At 38.0% G+C, this 23,316-nt stretch overlaps 1 protein-coding gene across 1 annotated transcript in view; it reads left to right on the top strand.

Moving 5' to 3' along the window:
• Positions 1–23,316, top strand: part of LOC114654558 (B-cell scaffold protein with ankyrin repeats-like) — a 315,631-nt gene that overhangs the window by 145,499 nt on the left and 146,816 nt on the right. The window contains exon 7 of the mRNA XM_028805170.2: positions 6,407–6,606. Within this exon, the coding sequence (XP_028661003.1) occupies positions 6,407–6,606 (200 nt within the window). The remainder of the gene's footprint in view (positions 1–6,406; positions 6,607–23,316) is intronic.

The raw sequence follows: 23,316 nt of genomic DNA, 5'->3' as shown, positions 1-23,316 counted from the left end.
GGGTTGGAGATGGCGGCACTGACCAGAAAGCAGGAGACAGAGCTGGAGGTAGCAGAGTTAAAGATGCTAAGATTTGCACTGGGTGTGGCGAGGATGGATAGGATTAGAAATGAGTACATTAGAGGGTCAGCTCAAGTTGGACGGTTGGGAGACAAAGTCACAGAAGCGAGATTGCGCTGGTTTGGACATGTGCAGAGGAGAGATGCTGAGTATATTGGGAGAAGGATGCTAAGGATAGAGCTGCCAGGCAATAATAATAATAATAATTCATTACATTTATATAGAGGAAGGCCTAAGAGAAGGTTTATGGATGTGGTGAGAGAGGACATGCAGGTGATGGGTGTAACAGAACAAGATGCAGAGGACAGAAAGATATGGAAGAAGATGATCCACTGTGGCGACCCCTAACGGTTGCAGCTGAAAGAAGAAGAAGAATCCCCAAGGGGAAATTGTGTTTTCACATGACCCTTGGGGGTCAACAACAACAACATTTATTTATATAGCACATTTTCATACAGAAAGTAGCTCAAAGTGCTTTACAACGCACGGGGTCAGCCATTAAACAACACCCTTGATGTTCCAACAAAGTGTGGTCCATTCTGGCAGTAACTGGATTTGAACCAGCAACCTTCCAGATACCAGTGCAGATCCTTAGCCATAGAGCTACCACTTTGCTTATTTAGCCAAGAAATTAAGAGAAGACTGGACTTTGTCAACTGAAAATGCCTAAGGCAGATTATGCAAATAATATGGCCAAGAACAATTAGTACCAAGGATTGGAGAGAAAACACTGGTCAGATGAGCTGCGTGAAATAGGTGTATCAAGAATGATAAGATGGGCAGGACATGTATAGCGCATGGACAACTCAAGGAGAGCAAGAAGAGTGGAAAGATGAATTGTGGTAGGAAGAAGTAGAAGGTCAAGATAGAGGTGGAATAATATGGTGATAGAGGACGCAAAATACAAAGATGTAAAAGGAAGAAACCTGGAAGAAGTGGGGCAGGGTAGAGAGAACTGGAGGATACAGATGGGGACCGAAGCGTGGCTAACTAAATAAAGCGTGAGTTTGTTGGTGATGGATCTATATGCTTTTACTGTGTTATAAAAATTGAAGCTGTCTTTTGGATGAGTAGTAAAACAGAGATTCTGACTCTATGTAGTAATAAAAGATCCCTGGGCACTTTGCGACAAAAACAGTGTGTTTCCTGATGTCCTGGCTAAATTGTTTATCATGGCCTGGTCATTCTGACCCCTAATCATTCCTTTATCTTTTTCACCCTACACCACCTAATAGCTAATGGTGCAAGAATGCCTGACGCCGCATCATCAAGGTGGATTGGTGGTGTTTGAAGTGGCTCCCCATTGTCCATGTGAAGGTTTTAGTAGGTTAGAAAAGTGCTATGTAAATATAATTAATGAATTATTATTATTAAGGAAATATAATGCAAAATACAAATTGACAGTGCTTGGAGAGTTGAACCCAGGATTTTGTTGATGGAATATTTCTGCCCTACAATAAAGTCAGTCCTTTGTAATTCATAGATCTCTTTAATGGTGTATGTTCATTTTAATAGATGGAATTATTTTCTACACTGAGGTGGTGCCCAATACAAAATTTGTTAATAAAGGTCCAAGTCCTAAAGAGGTCTCCAAATGATCTCCAGAAGTAAACAAGACATTATGAGGTGGTTTTCTTTATTGTAGCTCCTTTAAGGTATAAGAAGAGGTATAAAAAACTAGGATTGCATTAGAATCCATTTATAAAAATTTAGTCTATCAGAGTAACAAATATGGGCTTGAACTCGGCTCTTCTCCCTCCAATATTTACAGCTCACTCCTATCCACTCACAGCTACATGTGAATGCTAGACTGCACTTAATATGTGACAGTCATATGACAAAGAATCAGATGAATTTGTTGCAATCTGACGTTTTTGGAACCTCTAACACTTGTCTTTTCTTGTTGGTATTAGTGGAAGCTAAAATTTGTTCATGAGAAGACATTTGTGCTTGGACCTTTTGCTTGTTTCATTCTGATTTCAGTTCCTGTTTTGCTTATAGGGCTTTTGATGAAGATTTTTGTGATTGCTTTTCAGTAATCTGGCCCCATTCCTGTTCAAGACCATGTCTCTGATTTATAGCTTTTGTTCTTTCACCTCCTTACCATACCTCTATAGCTCTAGTCTGAGGGCTTTACTATGCAATTCATAAAAGAAGTTAGAAGGGAACATTCTGTGCTCAAGTGTTATGCATCCACTGCACTTGTGAAAGATTTGGTGTTTCAAACGTATTTTCTAGTGCTGTGTTTATGCTTACTTTGTTTTCTAAAATTGCTTCAAGCTTTGGATTTTTTTATTATTTTGACCAGTTTGGATTTAGCTTCCTCAGTGTGCTTTGAAATGTTTCTCATAACCATTCTTTTGAGTTATGGACAATAACATAGTTTTGTTTTTCTTCAGACCTCTGATTAGCCTTTAGACATTGCTGCACTTTCTGAGTTTGCCCAAAAAGGTAAGACTTTGAAGATTGTAATATTCAATAAATGAACAGAGGTGGTAAATCTGCACTAATTGTTCTGTGTCAATAGAATGAGTGGGAGAGGCTGTTGTTAATACTGTAGTTGTTGCTGGAGATTCAAAAGGGTTCTTTTGGATTATAGTGTTTTTGTCCATCACGGACATGTATGTTTAACAAGGGCCGTTTAAATAACCATATTTATTTGCAACATTCACTAAATAGGTTGTGGCATTCAAAACATACACTGGTTAATTTGTAAATAACTTTATTTACTTTATAATGCTCAGGCGGCAGCAATTTGTAACATAATGACAATGCTATACTCTTTCACACCATTTCTTTGAATGTACTTATTTGTGGATAATGTGAAATGTAGCAAATGATGTGATGGCATAATACATTGCACAAGTAGTAACAGACATATCCACTGCAAAACACACAAAATAGGCATGTGATCCAAAACAATCCACGACTTGGTGGCATAGAAATGTCCCAATAATAAAACAAAGTCTTAAGAAAAAATACTCAAATTTCAAAAAAATACTAAAATTATCCTAATTACTTTATGTTGTTTATTGTGTTACTGTGCTATTAAAAACAAATTGAATGAAATGTTGCAGCTGTCCTTTCCAGAGAGGTGATTATCTTCTTTATTCATTTCTATTTTTTATTGTAGCAGTGACTTTTCCCACCTCTTTAGCCTTGTAAATCTTTTCTAACTTTTAATTTCGTCTACTTTTCCTTCAACCTTGTCTATTGCTGTATTTCATTCTGTATATTATAGACTGAAGAGGGTACTAAAACACTTTCTGCACAAACCCAGATTATTTCCAAAGAAGTCAAACTATGAGAACAAAACTGTGTATAAATACAAACTAAACGACACAGAGTTAAGTGACAGAAGGCAATTTACAATAAAAAATAATAAGAAAAACTAAGCCTAGTGCCTCTCTCAGTCTATTTAAAAGCACCAACTCATTATTTGTCTTCACTCCTTCTGTTCCCCCAGCTCCATGGCCTTATGACCCAGACCAGTAGATACTCCAGGGGTCAGCATCAGTCCACTAAGGAACACTTCCAGGCGAGGGGTTGATCTGTTCCCTCATAAGTCATTCCCCTCATCATGCCACACCTTTCTCAGGTTAGGTTAGGTTAGGTTAGGTTTCTTTATTTAGTCCATGTTTACACAGGAAAACATGAAATTTGCCTTCTCAGTTGCATCTAATAACAGGTAACAGACAGAATGAAATAAAACAGACAAATAGAAATAAGAAAGGTTAAGGTAAGGCAGTTAGATAAAACATATTTATACCAAAAAAAAAAAGGTAACAGGATATATATCAAAACCTTAAACATTATCTCTGATATTTCTTATTGAAAAGTCATATGGCACTAGGAAGAAAGGAGTTTCTGGAGCGATTTGTGTGGGTTTTCAAAGCAACTATCCTTCCTGATTTACTGAAGTTTAGTTCTACATGTAATGGATGTCTGTCATCAGTTGAGATGATTTCCAGTTTCTTTAGCATTGCCCTCTGACACACACTAGTCAAATCATCTACATCAGCCCCAATAACTTTAGCTGCATACTTCGTAATCTGCTGGAGCTTTTTTGAGTTTTGGTTTGTCAGACTATTAAACCAGGCAATGAAACTGAAAGTGATCATGGACTGGATCATACTACGATAGAAGGACAACATGAGGTCCTTGTCTACTTTAAATAGTTTGAGTTTATGGAGGAGAAATAAGCTCTGGTTGCATTTAGAAAATAATTTTTTTGTATTTGTATTCCAGTTAAGATTGTTATCTAGGTAAGTTCCTAAGTATTTATATTCATTCACTATTTCTACCTCCTCTCCCAGAACTACAATAGGTGAACATACAGATTTCTGTCTCTTAAAATCAAATATCATTTCTTTGGTCTTTTTTACATTCAGAGTGAGAGAGTTTTTATTGCACCAGATTACCATACAGTCCACTTGATTTAGATAGTGGCTTTCATCCTCCCCAGATATGCATCCTATGATCATGGTGTCATCCGCATACTTAATAATGGAGCAGTGGTCATTGTTCTGTCTCAGGTCACTTGTGTACAGAGTAAACAGTAATGGTGATAAGACACACCCCTGTGGACTTCCTGTGTTTGAATGAAGAGCTTTTGAAAAAGTGGCCTGAACTTTAACTGTCTGTGAACTATTTAAAAGAAAGTTCTGAATCCATAGTGTGATAAATGGGTTTACATTCATACTGTTTAATTTCCCAATCAGTATATGAGGCTATATGGTGTTGAACGCTGAAGAAAAATCCAAAAACAGTGCTCTGACATATGAACCAGGCTGATCAAGAAAGGTATAGATTTGATGTAAGATAACAAGCAGAGCATCTTCCACACTTCTGTTTGCACAATAAGTAAATTGATTGTTGTCTTGAAAAGACTTTGTCTCTGTCATTAAAATGTTTTTCACCAAGTGTTCAAAGCATTTCATTGGAATAGATGTAAGTGCCACTGGTCTGTAATCATTTAAACAGCTTGGCCTAGAAACCTTAGATACAGGGGTGATGATTGATTGTTTCCACAGATTTGGTACAATACCACAGGTCAGAGACCAGTTAAAAAGCAAATGAAAAACTGGGGAGATCTGCTTAGAGCAAGATTTTAAGAGCCGACCTGATATGCTGTCTGGTCCCACTGCACTGTTTGTTTTGGCCTTCCGCAAGCCTTTTTCCACTTCAGTTAATGATCATAGACTCACAGAATTGAATATATTCGCTGACAGTATAGGTGGCCTCATTCAGTGACTGTGAGGATGTCAGCAGATCCCAATTTGTACTGGAGAAGCATTCCTGCAGTTCCTCTACACTTTCCTTGCACCAGTTTTGTGTTGTTCGTATGGCTGGTTCTCAGTGGAACCTTCTGTTTCTGCAGCCCCACAGTGGTTTGTTCAACACTAACAATGTGATCCCTAAATAATATTGGGGCACCTGACACACCCAATTGTGCTGGATTTCATAATATGTATTGTAGGATACATTTTATTTATTAAGCAATACCTTCTCTGTAATAACACCAGAAGTTTGACATATGTGGGAATAACAACCATTATTTTACAAATAGTATCTCACATCTAACATCTAATTGTGACTCTTTATTTCTTATTGCATAATTTTCTAACTTCTAAATTGAACTTTTGAGATAATGTGGGTTTCCCACAGGAGGTTGTCTTTTCCTCCTTCCATAATTATATAGCTGTCAGGTTATCAGTGACAAATAACTGTGTGGCAGTGTGTGCATCCAGTCTTGGTTGAGATTCATTAAGGCTGAACATGACAGTGGGAATCTCTGAAACTTCTGTTACCACTCAATAATTATGAAAGAAATTTCAATATCCTGCAGTTTTTCAAACTCATATTTATATATCAGGACACTCGACATGAGAAAAAATGTAAATGGCCTCTCTAGTAATACTTTTACATTATATCATGTCATTTTCTAACCCACTTAGTCCAGAACAGAGTTGTTGTGGTGCTGGAGCCTTTCCCACGTAGCATAGGGTACAAGACAGGAACAAACCCTGGACAGGGCGACAGTCGATCACAGGATAACCTCACACACCAAATACACACTAGAGTCAATTTAGCATCCCCACTTCAGCTAACATGCATGTCTGTGGACAGCGAGAGCAAGCCAGAGGAAACCCATGAAGACACATGGAGAACATGCAAACTACACTCAGGGAGGGCCATGAATCCTGGCCTTACTGTGAGGCAGCAGCCCTCTTATAAGTATAGAAAATTGTTTTAAGCACTTTTTGTTATATTCTTTTTTTTTGCCACTATTATTTTTTTCCCTTTAGCATTTTCAATGTTCATTTTGCTTTAATTTGCCTTTTAGTGGGAAATGATTCAGAAGAACTTCCATCTCTTCTGCATTTTGCTGCTAAGAATGGACTTAAGAATCTTTCAGCTTTGCTTCTACAATGTCCTGGAGCTGAAATAGCCATTAAGACGACCAACAAGAATGGTGAAAGCCCAGTTCAGCTTGCTGAGAAACATAATCATGCACAATTAAAAACAGTACTAGATGATATGCTGGTAAGTGTCCTAATGCTGTTATAAGTTGGAATTGACTTTCTACACAAGCAACCACATCTTTTCCTCCATAATGTCATGATAGAAAAATTTGGGTAAATGTTCACAAGCTATGCTTGTCCTTGTTGTTTAGCCAGACAATAATTTATCTGTTTATGCAGCGTAAAAGGTAACAGATCTATAAGGACTGTGCATTAGGCAGTGTTATTAGTAAAGAATACCTGTCTTGTATTTATTGATGACATGTATTTTGGATGCTTTTAAGTTTAAACAATGATTAAGAGCATAGCAAAGAAAAAATGTGTTCATTTTCAGTTATCAATAATATATTACTTCCATTTAACAATTAGAATTGTCATTGCAACTGAACTCTTAAACATTGAATAATTACCTGGCTAAATACAATTATTTGGTTGTGCAGGGCTTTTAATTTACTTTTAATTAGCAATGAAGCAACAGCCAAAATTGTAAAGGTCACATTACAGCCTTCACAACTAAACATTAATTGCTAGCTTATACGGGCACAGTGTTTATTTTAGAGAAATTGGCAAAGAATCTTCCTTTGTGGGAAGCTGTGTGGAGGTGAGAATAAGGAGGTTGCTTAATGATGCAATTCATTAACTAAAATGTCAACTGAAATTTCAATAACAATTTTTAACAATCAAAATATTAACTGGGTGAATTTATGTCTGTTCTATAAAGCTATTTTATAAAGATTTCTGCTAATAGTAATTCCTGCTTTAAATTTCTCTCTGCTTTAGTTGCACATTTCACCTAATGTCATCATCAGCAGTATTTGCCTTAAAGCATTAGTACAGCAAATTCTTGTTTTTGTTTTATTTAATGACTAGCTGCTTATTTCCATGCTATAAAAGGAAAAATATGATAAATTATTATCAGTATCCAAACTGTAATAACTAGTTCAGAAAACCCACCAAAGCTGGAGTTGGATTGTTTACTTTGGTAGAATGCTTTGTTTTGTTTTGGAGTGTTCAAAATATTTTAGTTGTTTATTATATCCTAAGTATATTTTATTAGTATTGTAGCGACCTCCGCGTCAGGCTCGAAAAGAGAAGAAGTAAAAAAAAAAAAAACAAAGAGACATAGTAAAGTCTCACCAAAAAGTTTTTTACTTGAACAATCAAAAAAAAGAATGCTGAACTCGTAACCCCAAATGCACCCCCTTTTTAAGCACCCTCTCCAACCCCTCCTTCCATCCCAGGTCCCGCCCCACCCTTACCACCTCAATCAATACCCCGCTGTCAGTCTTCTGTGCTGTACTCCGCCCTCCCTCAATCGGACCTAGCAGTCAGTCAAAAAAAAAGGCTTCAACCTGGCTGGGACGCTACAGTATTTTACCCTTACATATTCTTTCTTACTTTGGACTTGAAGAGTCTCAAAAGAATGCCTCAGCTGAAGTGTAGGATTCTTCCAACAATAAAGCTATTTAATATTTTTTCCTTAATGACTAAAGTCCAACTATTTAGATTTACAGTTGAAGTGCTAAGAACATCTACAAAACTGGTTCTTAAAATTTGAACATTGTTTTGAATGTTTGTCATTTTTTTTTTTGTTAATTTGTAATAGAAAGTACTATATTTTTCTCCTTTTATATTTTGCACTTTTTCTGTAATTTATTCTACTATTTTAACAGAAAAGGTTGTGAGTTTTTCCTTATCGTATCATTATGTTTATGGATACTGCTAAATGTGTAAATAGTCCACAACTTAATTTGAGTCTAGGATAGGATTCAGTGGTGCAGGAGAAAAGGAACACTTGTATAGTAGAAGAGAATTATAGAAGGTAGATCAAAAGTTTTTCATTTAGGGATAATAGAATTCCCCTGTAAATACAAAATTAGATACTGGAAACATTCTTGCTTATCCTTTGAGGATGTATGAATGACCGGAGAATGGGGTCCAAACAATCATTGCAGATTTCCAGAGTGCAGCTCAATGTTTCTCTCTCATGTCATTTATTTATTTATTTATTTTGATTTTATTGAAATCACACAACATTCCATACAAATAAATGAATTTTTACAAAAATAAGATCGAAAACAAATCCACCCCCACCCCTGAGAAAGAGCGCTAAGCCAGCAGAGTAAAACTTAAAGCTAGTAAAAATAAGTAAATAGATGAATTAATAAATGAATAAAGATAAATGTAGAAGAAAAAAAAAAGGAAAAAGGGGAGAGAATCTGCTTCCTCAGTACTTTAAAAGCTTATTCTAAAATGGTATTGATTAGATCCTGCCAGGTTTTGAAAAAGTTCTGCACAGATCCTCTAAGTGAGAATTAGATTTTTTCCAGTTTCAAATAATATATAACATCAGTTACCCACTGACTTAGAATAGGAAAGTGAGGATTCTTCCAGTTGAGCAAGATAAGTCTACGTGCCAATAGTGTAGTAAAGGCAATTACAGTTTGTTTGTTTTCTCCACTTTAAGCCCATCTCGGAGTACACCAAGCACAGCTGTTAGTTGATTAGGAGGGACTGTGAAACCAAGGCTGTCTGATAGGCATTTAAATATTTTGGTCCAGAATGATGTTAATTTGGAGCAGGTCCAGAACATGTGGACTAATGAGGATGGAACTTGATTGCAGCTTTCGCAGGTTGGATCTTGCCCTAGAAACATTTTGGACAATTTTTAAGCGAGACAGATGTGGTTGATATATAATTTTGAGTTGAATAATTGTATGCTTTGTGGATATGGAGCTTGAGTGGATTCTCTGCATTGCTACCTTCCACTCCTTTTCTGAGATATTGAGTAAGAGATCCTTTTCCCACTGTCCTCTTGGGTATTTGACAGGGAGGGACTGTAAAATGGTTTTATATATTGCAGAAATGCTGTCTGAGTCCTCAAGACTGATCAATATTTTTTCCAGCATCGAGGTAGGTGGGAGGTGAGGAAAATTGTGCAGGTTCTGTTTAACAAAGTTTCTGATTTGAAGGTAGTGAAAGAAATGTGTTGCTGGAAAGTTAAATTTGGAATGTAATTGTTCATAGTATTCAAAGATGTTGTCTATGTATAGATCTCTAAGTGATTTAATCCCAAATATTTTCCAGACATTAAAAACTGCATATGTATGAGAGGGTGGAAAAAGGTGGTTCTCGTGCAGAGATGCCACAGATAAAAGCTTCTTTGTCTTAAAATGCTTCCTACATTGGTTCCATATTCTGAGTGAGTGAAGCACAATTGGGTTGTTAGTATATTGGCGATAACTTGCATTTATTGGGGTACAAAGCAAAGAATATAAAGAAGTGCTGCAGGATTTTATTTCTATTGCGAACCAAACCTATGTCTGTTCATCTGTTTGTGTCAATGTCCAGGTTTTTATAGCTGTATATTTGCTGCCCAGTAATAAAATTGAAAGATAGGTAGAGCCATGACACCTTTTGCTTTAGGTCTGTGTCTTTTTTGCTGTTTGGATACAAGGATGTTTTGAATTCCAAATAAATGTTTCTCTCTCATGTAATTTAGCAGTGGCATTCTGGAATGAAAATTCTGGTGAGGCCCAACCACGATTTCCCTGTATGTATGCAGACTGTAACATTAACATTAACATTACCTAACTTACAACATTTGTTTCTCAGTTTCTGATGTCTAGAAAAACATACAAGTTTATGCCTCGTTAAAGTAAAAAAAAAATGAATCGAGCAATGGGATGCTGGTATGGTGTGTTTCAATTGGCATTAGATCATTGTGATACCCTCTGACATCATCATCATCATCTGATAAAATATGCCCATAGATTTAAACATTGTAAAAATATGTGAGATACTCAACCATCTGCTGCTGAAGGAAATATATTGGATACTAACTACCTGAATTGAAATTTAAAAAATCCAGATAAGCTGGAGAAAAAAACAAAATCTGCAGGGGTATCAATGCCTAAAGATGGCCAAGCCCCGACTGGTCACTCTAACTAACATTAATATGCTTAGGTTGTTCCTCATGGTTTACAGGCTTTGTCACAGAGAATTTGATGTAGTAGGTCTTGTGAACAGCTAGAGCACCCACCTTTTTTCAAGCATCACAGGTGGTTGTCTGGTACTTTGATCAGGTAGTAGTGTCACAAAATACCACCACAGAAAGCAGAGAAAAGTAGAGATTAATAATGACTTCAAATCCATCAAGAATATGTTAATTATATGCATGTATAGTTTATCAATGTAGCTATAAATCGTCAAATTAAAAAAGTTGATTTTTAGGATTTTTAAAAAAATGATCCACAGTGTTAGCTTGGTATACCTCTATTAGTAAAGTATTCCAGATGTTTGGTGCATATCTGGAAAAGACCACCTAACCACTTCTTCTATACTTCGCTCTTAGAATAACAAGGAGGTTATTATTAAAAGATCCAAGGATAGAATGTAAGGGGGCAGGCATTCCAAAATGCAGCATAGGAAGAATCAAGATTATTTAAGGGATTTATATACCATCAGTAGTATTTAAATTCAATTCTAAGGTACATGGGTAACCACTTTAACAATGTTAGAACTGGTGAGATGTGCTCACATTTTCTTTTTCTCGTTAAGATTCTTGCTGCTGCATTCTAATTGCAACTGATTTCTGTCTTTCTTAGGTAGTCCTGTTACGAATACATTGCAGTAATTTAGCCTACTAAAACAAAACGTTAATTAATTTCTCAGAATCTTGCAATGTTACAAGGTCTAACTTTTGCAATGTTTCTTAAATGGAAAAATGCGGTCCTAATAACATGCTTAATGTACAGTACGATTTAACGTTTCCATCTGAGTCCATGATTGCACCTAAAGTCTTTACTTCTGTCTTAACTTTTAGGCTAAGGAATCAAGTTTATTTCTAAGACCTTCACTATATTGATTTTTGCTGACCACTAAGATTTCTGTTTTGCTCTTATTTAGCATGAGTAAATTACTACTTATTCATTCAGGTCCACAATTGTAGGTAGTCACGGGGCAGCTGAAAGAACTGCAATAGTGTGACCACAGAAGTTCCCTAAGCTATTCCTGACCCAAGAACAGATATACTTATCTTTCTTTGATTGTGTTTCCTGGCTGGGAGTTGAAAACCTTTACGGACATTAAGCCATTGTGTATGGTGTTTTGCAAAGTTTATAGCTAGCAAGCAGTAATGGGGCCAGAGATGAGATTTGAAGAAGTTGAAAAGGAGGGTCTTTCACCGAGAGGTTTGGTGGGTAAGTGGAGAATAATTACCATTAAGTTAGCTCCAAAAGGCATTTAGGTATTTGGATTTTGTCTATTAATATGATGCTTTGTTTCTTCCTTATTTATTCCTATTCCTTTGTTCTATGAATTTCTTTAACAAACTACTTTTTCTTTTCGTGGTTTCACTAGAATTATTCTGTGATAGGTAAAGGCTGATGAATGCCCACTTTGGTCACAACATATTTAAAATGAGTAAAGTAATGGTTTGGGTTCCTTAAAGAATATATAATATTTTTGAAAATGATATCTAGCAAAGAGCAGAGTATAAGTAGAGATCTTGAGGCCAGTGAGAGATGAGCAGAAGTAATTTATTTTAATTGTTAAACGATAACTCAGAAGCCACAGTGGGGAGTTAACTTAAAATAGATTACTGCAAGTAAACCAGGTGGACACCATGCAATTTTCAGCCAAATGTGGGCTGACGCACAACCAGTTTTATAAATTATAATGAGACAGGTACATTGTAAGAAGTTGTCAGAATATTGGCACTTGCACAGTTAGTGGATTTTTAACTGCCATGGATTTATTTAAGCATTTTTTGCATCCTGTATTTTAGTTAAGCAATGTTTAGAGACTCTCTCCTCTCCTCTTCTACTTTTTTGGAAAATTCACAACCAACAATGGCTTCACTGTACAAAATGTTTTTCTTTTGAAAAAGAATAATTTTTGGCATCTGGTTTTATAAATATTTTAAGTTTCATCAAAATGATTATCAATATCATGTGTTTTATGAGATAGTGATAGTTCAAATATTTTATTGAAGATGGTTCAGACTGCCATCTATCAAGCAGCAAGTTAATCAGTCAGCCATTGCAAGGGCAGCATTATTAAGGAAGTGTTTCTGATCACATTTTTATATTAATATAAAAATACAGTAATCCCTCGCTATATCGCGCTTCGACTTTCGCGGCTTCACTCAATCGCGAATTTTATATGTAAGCATATTAAAATATATATCACGGATTTTTTGCTGGTTCGCGGATTTCTGTGGACAATGGGTCTTTTTAATTTCTGGTACATTTGGTTTGCCCAGTTGATTTCATACAAGGGACACTATTGGCAGATGGCTGAGAAGCTACCCAACCAGAGCGCATATTACGTATTAAATAAAAACTCCTCAAATATATTGTGAGCATGGGGGCTCTTTGCACCCCTAGAGGATACGGCCGCTCCTCAAAAAAACGCTGAAAGATTACCTTCACATTGCTCTCTTCTTTGCTGGGCTTACATATGGCTGCTTTATCAAGTAATATGCTTCCTGCACGGTGCTTCGCATACTTAAAAGATCAAACAGCACGCATTGATTTTTGATTTGTACTTTTCTCTCATTCTCTCTTGCTCTGACATTCTCTGCTCCTGACGGAGGGGGTGTGAGCAGGGGGGCTGTTCGCACACCTAGACGATATGGACGCTCGTCTAAAAATGCTGAAAGATTACCTTCACGTTGCTCCCTTCTGTGCAGCTGCTTCGTGAAGCGACATGCTGCACGGTGCTTCGCATACTTAAAAGCTCGAAGGGCACGTATTGATTTTTGATTGTTTGTTTTTATCTGTCTCTCTCTCTCTCCTCTCTGACATTCTCTGCTCCTGACGGAGGGGGTGTGAGCTGCTGCCTTCCTTGCAACTGCTTTGTGCAGCGGTGCTTCGCATACTTAAAAGCCAAACAGCCCCTATTGATTTGTTTGCTTTTCTCTCTCTCTCTGACATTCTCTGCTCCTGATGCACACTCCTTTGAAGAGGAAGATATGTTTGCATTCTTTTAATTGTGAGATGGAACTGTCATCTCTGTCTTGTCATGGAGCACAGTTTAAACGTTTGAAAAAGAGACAAATGTTTGTTTGCAGTGTTTGAATAAAGTTCCTGTCTCTCTACAACCTCCTGTGTTTCTGTGCAAATCTGTGACCCAAGCACGACAATATAAAAATAACCATATAAACATATGGTTTCTACTTCGCGGATTTTCACCTTTCGTGGGGGGTTCTGGGACACAACCCCCGCGATCGAGGAGGGATTACTGTAAATAAAACAAATGTCTGATTAAGTTTACATTTAAAATATTTCTTTAAACATATTTGTTGATACTTTTATTGTAACAGAAAAACAATTATTTATTTCAAATAAGGGAACTAGAAAACTCCATTCTTATTAACAACTAGCAAAATACCCGCGCTTCGCAGCGGAGAAGAAGTGTGTTTAAAGAGGTTATGTAAACATATATATATATACATAAAACATATATACATATATACATTTATATATACATATACACATCCACATATATAAACATATATCAACATATATATATACACATACATATACACACATACATACATACACACACACACATATATATATATATATATATATACATATATAATATATATATATATATATATATATATATACATATATATAGACACATACAGACACATATATATACATATTTGTATATCTACATATATATACATATTTGTATATCTACATATATATACACATTTGTATATCTACATATATATACACATATATACATATATATACATATACATATTTGTATATCTACATACATACACATATATCTATATATCTATATTATATAATATATATATATATATATATATATATATATATATATATATAGCTGATTACCCAGTGGATTCGCTCACTGAGTGCAAGAGAAAAACATAAAATGTATGTATAAAATAAGTTTAATTGCCAAATTTATTTTTCCACAAATAAAGAGCACTTACAATAACATAGAAATCAATATAAACAACATTAACATCATTATCATATGAGAATATGAAGTAATATAAAAGAACCACATTGCATATAAATATAAATTATTAAACAATAAAATGTTCTTCTATAATACGCTACCGTGGCTATTCGTTTGTCTGTCCAGGATTTTAAATCAGCTGTAGCTCGCAAACCGTTTCACCTATTGACTTGAAATTTGGTACACATATACTACGTCAAGTGTACTATTCGCTTTCCCACACATATGAACATACATATATATATATATATATATATATATATATATATATATATATATATATATATATATATATATATATATATATATATATATATACACACACACACATATATACATATATACATACATACATAGTGCGTTGCAACACGGGCTGTGATTGTTACATGGGAGGGAGAGGACAAATCACAGCTTCCTGCTTTCTAATCGGGCTTGTGATTGCTGCTTTGACGGATGCCCAGATCCCACAGTATTTCCCCTTAGGAGAGGCGTTAGGCAAGTGTAATTGAATAGCGGTGCTGCAAGTTATTACTCTTTTTATCTTTATTTTATTTTATTGTAGAATCAACTCACAGCTGCGCGCACCAGTGCGTGCGTGGCGGATGCGTACGGCTGACGTTTTCATTGTCTACCACCTTCGCTAATTATTCTTGAGGCAGATTGAAGACTTAAGTGCCAGCTTAACTGAAAAATTAAAGAAAACATAGTAAGTTTTAAAAAAAATCAGTTTTAACGGGAAAAGATGCCGACGAAAGAAGAAAGCAGCGGGACGCTAGGGTGAACAGCTGCTCATTAAGCAGCAAGCGCATCAACCTCTGAGCAAACGAATGGTAAACGTACAGTGAAAGGGGATAAATACTATGAATGGTCATGTCAAGTGTATTCACTCCACGTTATCGTGCAGTGCGCTGTTACTGGTATTTTGATAAAAGAATCTGAATAACATATAAGAAGCATATAAATTATTAAACAGTAAAACATTAACATTTAAGAAGTAAAGATACATTGAGTACTACTGTAGTGCTTTCGGGTATAGTACATTTTTTGTTTTCCCATTACATGCATAAATGTATATATTTTTTGGTGTACCTACCGAAGAACACGCGACATGACCCGGCAGTTAAAAATTTATCGCTCCAGCAATTTTAACTCTGTTACAAAGTCATCTAATATGGTATTGCAAACGGCAGCGGGAGCTTTTCTATAAACTCAATTTAAACTTACTGTTTACACCGTGCTTTGAAGATGCATAGTATGTGACACGTGTTTCGCCGTAATTGTGGGCTCATCAGGAGTACACAGTCACTGCACTCCCTTACAGGAATCGCTCCTCGGACGTAGAGGCGAAGCCCCTAACGTTGGGCCACGGCGTGTGGTTCGTTCATTTGACAGCATGTAGATCGGGGGAAATTACATTGCAGGCATTCGTAGTCTGATTCACAATCTGATTGTATGAGTGGTTACCTACCAGGTAACGCTTGTGGTTGGTGAGCAAGTCGGCTAACTTGTGCCGTGGTGCCCTCTTTCAGTTGCGAGAAGCAGATCATACAATGGTTCAAATAGTTTAATATATATAGTAAAATCACCGCGCTTCGCAGGGGCGAATATGGTATTGCAAACGGCAGCGTTTCTATAAACTTAATTTAAAGTTACGGTTTATACCGTGCTTTGTTTCATATTCTTTTCCTACCTTATCAATTGTGTAATGTGTTTTTTGAACAGGTTTCATTAATGGAAGTGATCACTCCTGCTGCGTTCAGTCACTTCACATGAGCCGCTCTCTTGTGTGATGTTGCGATGTCCACGGGTTTATTTAATGTTAGGTAAGACCCGGCAGTTAAAAGTTTCTCGCTACAGCACTTTTAACTCTGTTACAAAGTGATGCAAACTGTCGTTTTATACCTCGTGTCTTCTCATTAAACTTGTATCTCGCGAATATGGCATTGCAAACGGCAGCGGAAGCGTTTCTATAAAGTTAATTTAAAGGTTACGCTTTACACCGTGCTTTTTTATACCTCGTGTCTTCTCATTAAACTTGTATCTCGCGAATATGGTATTGCAAACGGCAGCGGGAGCGTTTGTATAAAGTTAATTTAAGGTTACGCTTTACACCGTGCTTTTTTATACCTCATGTGTTCTCATTAAACTTGTATCTCGCGAATATGGTATTGCAAACGGCAGCGGGAGCGTTTCTATAAAGTAAATTCAGACTTACGGTTTACACCGTGCTTTTTTATACCTCGTGTCTTATGAAGATGCTTGTATGCGTCACTCACTTGCTTCTTATTGTTTCGCTGCCTTGTCAATTGTGTAATGAATGTTTTCTTCAGCGCTATTTGGGGCTCCTCCTTCTTTTCTACGTACTGAGTTCACAGTCAGTTCACGTGATTACGTGGGAGGCGTGATGACGCGACACGCAACTCAGTCTCCTACGGCCAACTTGCTGCCTTCCATTACAGTATATGGACAAAAAAGAGGTTCCAGTTATGACCATTATGCGTATAATTTTGAAATGAAACCTGCCTAACTTTTGTAAGTAAGCTGTAAGGAATGAGCCTGCCAAATTTTCAGCCTTCCACCTACACGGGAAGTTGGACAATTAGTGATGAGTGAGTCAGTCAGTCAGTGAGTGAGTCAGTCAGTCAGTCAGTCAGTCAGTGAGGGCTTTGCCTTTTATTATTATAGATAGTAAGCATAGGATTTTTTTCACCATAAATTAAAACTGAAGTGGAAATGTTGTGGGGACTGTGTTCTACCCAAACTTTCCTTTCTGTTGCTATCTTAATATACATAGAATGGTCCATTGTCTCATTTTATAATCTGAATTAATATTTTACCATGCTTATCTAACTGACTCTGTGTAATCAAATAAAGTAAAAAGATGAAATTGTGGCACATCCTAGTGGATTTATTGGAAAAGCTTATCATTTAAATGGGGAAGCTGAATTGTATTTCTTGTTCATGTGGTAGCGTAGTAAATAGAATCACATCCCACATCATACAGTATTAAAAATCACTCTGCCTGTTACTATATTTACACTTTACCTAATATCCATTCTCAGCTTCTTCCTTTGACAGTTTAGGGTGGCCATGGGCAGCAAGATATTTGAGAAAGAAACCTACTCTGTATGAACTCCCTGTAAGGATTTTTATTGTACCTGATTAATAAAATTATTTTAGATATTTCAGATTTAGATTGTTAAGATGAAAGGAACATGGTGTTTTACAAACCAGATACTAAGTACTAGTAGTTAATCATTAGATCCAGTACAGATGTAATCAGTGGCGGCTCGCGTATAGGCACTGTGGAACTGCAGCACCCCCTATTTCCACTTGATATTATCGATAACATTTAATATAATGAGTCCTTTTTTCTTTAATTCTTTCTTTATACTTGTACAATATATAATCCTTAAGCTTAATGTCAGTAGCTATCCCCCAGTTTATGAAAAAGATACAAAAATCTTTGTATGGAACTGTGCGCTTCACAGTTCCAGCGGCGTGGTGTTTGGCTGTTGTGCGCATGCGCACATAGGAAGCAGCACGCAAGGCTGCGAGGGAGAGAGAGCACTGTCGCTCCCGCAGTGCCGACCCTGGTGTGCTGGTGGAAGGTAGTGTTTTTTTTTTTTACTCCGCGTGTGTTGTGCTGAATTGTAGGTCTGGTATTCATGAATATTGCAAATTAATTGAGCTGCTGAAATTTATCTTGGAAAATAATCTAGATGATGTTCTTAGTGAAATTACGAAACTGATAAAAATCCTCTTGACAGTTCCCATGACTACATCTGAGGCAGAACGCTGCTTTTCAACATTGAAAAGAATAAAAACTTTTCTAAGAAGCACTATGAATTCGGAAAGACTAAATGCACTTGCAGTGCTTTCAATGGAGAAAAATTTCCTCAGCTGTCATCCAGAGATCAAGGAGAAAATTATTGATCTTTTCGCGCAAATTAAAACAAGAAGAATGGATTTCATTTTTAAATGAATAGATCAAGCTTGAACTGTAACAATTTAAGTTATAGTAAGTAAAAAATGTTTGATTTTGTTCTTTTAGGATTTTATCAAGTTTCTGAATAAATTTTCTTCTTATACATGTTTGTATTTTTACACAATTTTAAAACAAAGGCTAAAAATTTTCTACATCAGCACCCCCACTAATTTTAGCTACAAGCCGCCACTGGCTGTAATGCAACAGAACTTCACTTAGTGTACAAAGACAACAGTGTGTTACTCAGCTAGCTAGGAACTGACCAGGGACAGCACAAGGGGGAAAGAAAGAGGTAAGTTTTAAGAAGTCTACACAAAGTGGGAATTGAAAGGTGCTTGTATATTCTACTGCGGTGGGCTGGCACCCTGCCTGGGGTTTGTTCCTGCCATGTGCTAGCTGGGATTGGCTCCAGCAGACCCCCGTGACCCTGTGCTAGGATATAGCGGGTTGGACAATGACTGACTGACTGACTTGTATATTCCAGTGTGCATGGGTGTGTAGCTATTGCCAGGGGAAATTCTTTATTACTTCTGATGGTCCAAAAAGGATACTCAAAAGAAATCACATAAAGACACGATCTAGTTAAACTCCCCTAAACTGGTAGGTAGTATCAATCAGCCACCTCCTGGAAATGGTTATTGGATCTGTCAACTCAGAAGCTTCCATACAGATCAGGATCTTTAAATGGCAGCTCAGGGCTCACTGGGGCAGTAACGTCTGGTGACCTTGTGTCAAAATACAGCTGTCTGACCATAAAAGAGATTTTGGTGCTTGGTCTAGAAATAAACTTCTGGTACAGATTTAACGAGTATACCCTACCAGAAGACTGAGTTTAGACTTAGGAAGTAAGTTTGTTAAAAAGAGGAAGAGAGACATGAGGTGGGTATGAGAGTGTTTTTAGAACCCTGGACAATTTGTTATAGACAAGGTCAAAAAAGCCTATATAGAGTTAGAAACCCAAGTGGGTCTAAAGGTTTTTGTTTAATGGTATTCCTTTGATACTTTGTAGTTTATTCCTATAATCACTCTCCATTGTTTTTGGCTAATAAAAGGCAAATTTTACATTTCCAGCATCTCATGTTTACTAGAGACTGATTTTACCATTTTAGTACTCTGTGACTAAACATCTTACTTTGCCTTAAGCAAAAAAGTTCCAGACACTTGTCAGACTTTTGTATGTATTTGAAATAGTTTAATAAACAGAATGTAAAACACCTATTAATGGTATATGATCATGCCTGCACCACTATAGTACCACAGTTTTATCATTAAGCATAGTTGCAAGACTCACATCATGAAAAGAGTCTTTCTGAAGAAAAGGAAATCCAACAGATGAAGCCTCAGCTTAAGGAGCAGTGCTTACATTTCAGTTTCCATATGAGACTAAGAATGTTATATAACTAAAACAATTCTTTTTATGGTTTAAAAAAATCCAGCTCTCAAACATACTGATTTTGCGTTGTGGTTCTCACTCTTTGAACTGCTTTCCTGGACTGTTTGTAAATGCCTTTGCTATTCATTCTGATAGTAATGACTCCATTATGCTATTAATGAATGTGGACTGCTAGTTGTGAAAGCTCCACCCAAAACCGATCATTTTTTTCCCCATTACTTTAACTATGACTCATTTTGCCAGATATACTCATATTCCTTCTTTTTAGTGTTGTGTTGCAGTCAGGGCCGGCACCACCATTAAGGTGAATTAGACATTCACCTATGGTGCAGATCATAAGGCGGGGAAATACTCAGCCGTAGGGTTGCCAGACGTTCTTTATATACGGGACATGTCCCCATATTTGATAATTTTGTCCACTGTCCCGTACTGACCTTTCAGGGACACCCACGTGTCCCGTATTTAGTTCATTTTCAAATTTCATAATAAAAATATATTTTTACTACCTTCTTACGGTACTTAGTTGTAACTTTATAACTACAGTGTAATTATACTTTCTTTTCTCAGATTCCCTTGATGAAAATAACCCAAGTGTAACGAGGAAACTAGTGCTTGCTGCCTGTTTGCAACTTGTTCAGTTGCTATGGTTGGCTGAGGACAGCAATGCTGTTACAGTTCTGGATCAGCGTTGCAACACAGAGTCTCAACAAACTGTGTTGTTACTACTTGCCATGGTCCACTTTTTTTCTAACTTAAAAACTAATCCATCCATCCATCCATCCCAAGATGCCAAAACATTAGTGTAAATTTAGTGATGAATATTCCAGTAAATGAACATTTATCAAACAAGGCAGAAGCTGTTTTGAAGCAATCTGTGGTGTATGTAATTGCACTTTCAGTAAATAGTTTTCAAATGATTTTACTTTTGTTTTCCTCATAACCCATTAAAATCCTTGCTTTATGTTTTCAACTTATGTCTCTACTTTTATATAATATATTGGTCTGGGTGTGCAGGGGGCATGTATAAATTTATATATATAGTAATATAGAGAGAGATTTTAAGAGTGCCCCATATTTCTAATTTTCTAATCTGGCAACCTTACTCAGCCGTTCGGGTTAGCTACGGAGCAGTTGGTTGGCAGACTAATAAGCTTGGCCTAGGGCACAAAATAACCTAGCACTGGCACTGATTGCAGCTCTGTTTTATAAATTTTGTTTAAATTATATCAGTTATACCTCTTAGCTCCTCCTGCCATCTATCAATGCTACATGTTTAGTTTTATTTTGCTTGCTGATGGTGGCTCTGAGGCTAGGGATCTGCCACTGGTATTCAGCAGTTTGCCAGTTCGAATCCTGTAAATGCCTGGATTCACTGTACTCTGCTGGGCCCTTGAGCATGGCCCTTAACCTGCAATTGCTTCATCCTGGGTATGATGTTAATCTGTATCCAGCCATGCAAGCAGGTCCTCCAACTTACAGGGAAAACGTAAGGGTTAGTAGCAGGTTTGGCACTCAAGCCACTGTAAAAATAAACCTCACACTGTTCCAGTGTGGTGCTGAGGTGTCACCCGCTACACTCGGGTCCCCAATCCAGGTGGTTCACTGTATGGTGAGTGGAGCAATACGCTATCAGCGCATGGTCCCAACCCTTCTCTCCTGCTGTTTTTAATTTTTATTATTCTACTGAGATTGTATATTTGATAATATATCATGTTCTTTTTTACTTTGTAAAGTGCTTTGCTGGTAATTGCCCTTTACAAAATAGACACTGGTAATCTTTCATGCTCATCAGGCATTTGATACACATCATCAAATCCTTCTTTGAATAACAGCAATGATGGTTCAAGTCTCCATCCATCCATCCATCCATTGTCTCCCGCTTATCCGAGGTAGGGTCGCGGGGGGCAGCAGCTTGAGCAGAGATGCCCAGACTTCCCTCTCCCCGGCCACTTCTTCTAGCTCTTCCGGGAGAATCCCAAGGTGTTCCCAGGCCAGTCGAGAGACATAGTCCCCTCCAACGTGTCCTGGGTCTTCCCTGGGGCCTCCTCCCGGTTAGACGTGCCCGGAACACCCTCACCAGGGAGGCGTCCAGGAGGCATCCTGATCAGATGCCCGAGCCACCTCATCTGACTCCTCTCGATGCGGAGGAGCAGCGGCTCTACTCTGAGCCCCTCCCAGATGACTGAGCTTCTCACCCTATCCTTAAGGGAAAGCCCAGACACCCTGCGGAGGAAACTCATTTCAGCCGCTTGTATTCGCGATCTCGTTCTTTCGGTCACTACCCATAGCTCATGACAATAGGTGAGGGTAGGAACATAGATCGCCTGGTAAATTGAGAGCTTCACCTTGCGGCTCACCTCCTTTTTCACCACTAAAGACCGATGCAGCGCCCGCATTACTGCGGATGCCGCACCGATCTGCCTGTCGATCTCACGCTCCATTCTTCCCTCACTCGTGAACAAGACCCCGAGATACTTGAACTCCTCCACTTGAGGCAGGATCTCGCTACCAACCCTGAGAGGGCACTCCACCCCTTTTCCGGCTGAGGACCATGGTCTTGGATTTGGAGGTGCTGATTCTCATACCAACCGCTTCACACTCGGCTGCGAACCAATCCAGAGAGAGCTGAAGATCACGGCCTGATGAAGCAGACAGGACAACATCATCTGCAAAAAGCAGTTACCCAATCCTGAGCCCACCAAACCGGACCCCCTCAACGCCCTGGCTGCACCTAGAAATTCTGTCCATAAAAGTTATGAACAGAATCGGTGACAAAGGGCAGCCCTGACGGAGTCCAACTCTCACTGGAAACGGGTTTGACTTACTGCCGGCAATGCGGACCAGGCTCTGACAACAATCGTACAGGGACCGAACAGCCCTTATCAAGGGGGCCGGTACCCCATACTCTCGGAGTACCCCCACAGGATTCCCCGAGGGACACGGTCAAATGCCTTTTCCAAGTCCACAAAACACATGTAGACTGGTTGGGCAAACTCCCATGCACCCTCCAGGACCCTGCTAAGGGTATAGAGCTGGTCCACTGTTCCGCGACCAGGACGAAAACCACACTGTTCCTCCTGAATCCGAGGCGCGACTATTCGACGGACCCTCCTCTCCAGGACCCCTGAATAGACTTTTCCAGGGAGGCTGAGGAGTGTGATCCCTCTGTAGTTGGAACACACCCTCCGATCCCCTTTCTTAAAGAGGGGGACCACCACACCAGTCTGCCAATCCAGAGGCACTGTCCCTGATGTCCATGCGATGTTGCAGAGGCGTGTCAACCAAGACAGTCCTACAACATCCAGAGCCTTGAGGAACTCCGGGCGTATCTCATCCACCCCCGG

Source organism: Erpetoichthys calabaricus, chromosome 7 (genome assembly GCF_900747795.2).
Source record: "Erpetoichthys calabaricus chromosome 7, fErpCal1.3, whole genome shotgun sequence".
NCBI classification, from domain to species: domain Eukaryota; kingdom Metazoa; phylum Chordata; class Cladistia; order Polypteriformes; family Polypteridae; genus Erpetoichthys; species Erpetoichthys calabaricus.
The sequence above is the reverse complement of the archived record's forward strand: the minus strand, read 5'-3'. Positions and strand labels throughout refer to the sequence as shown.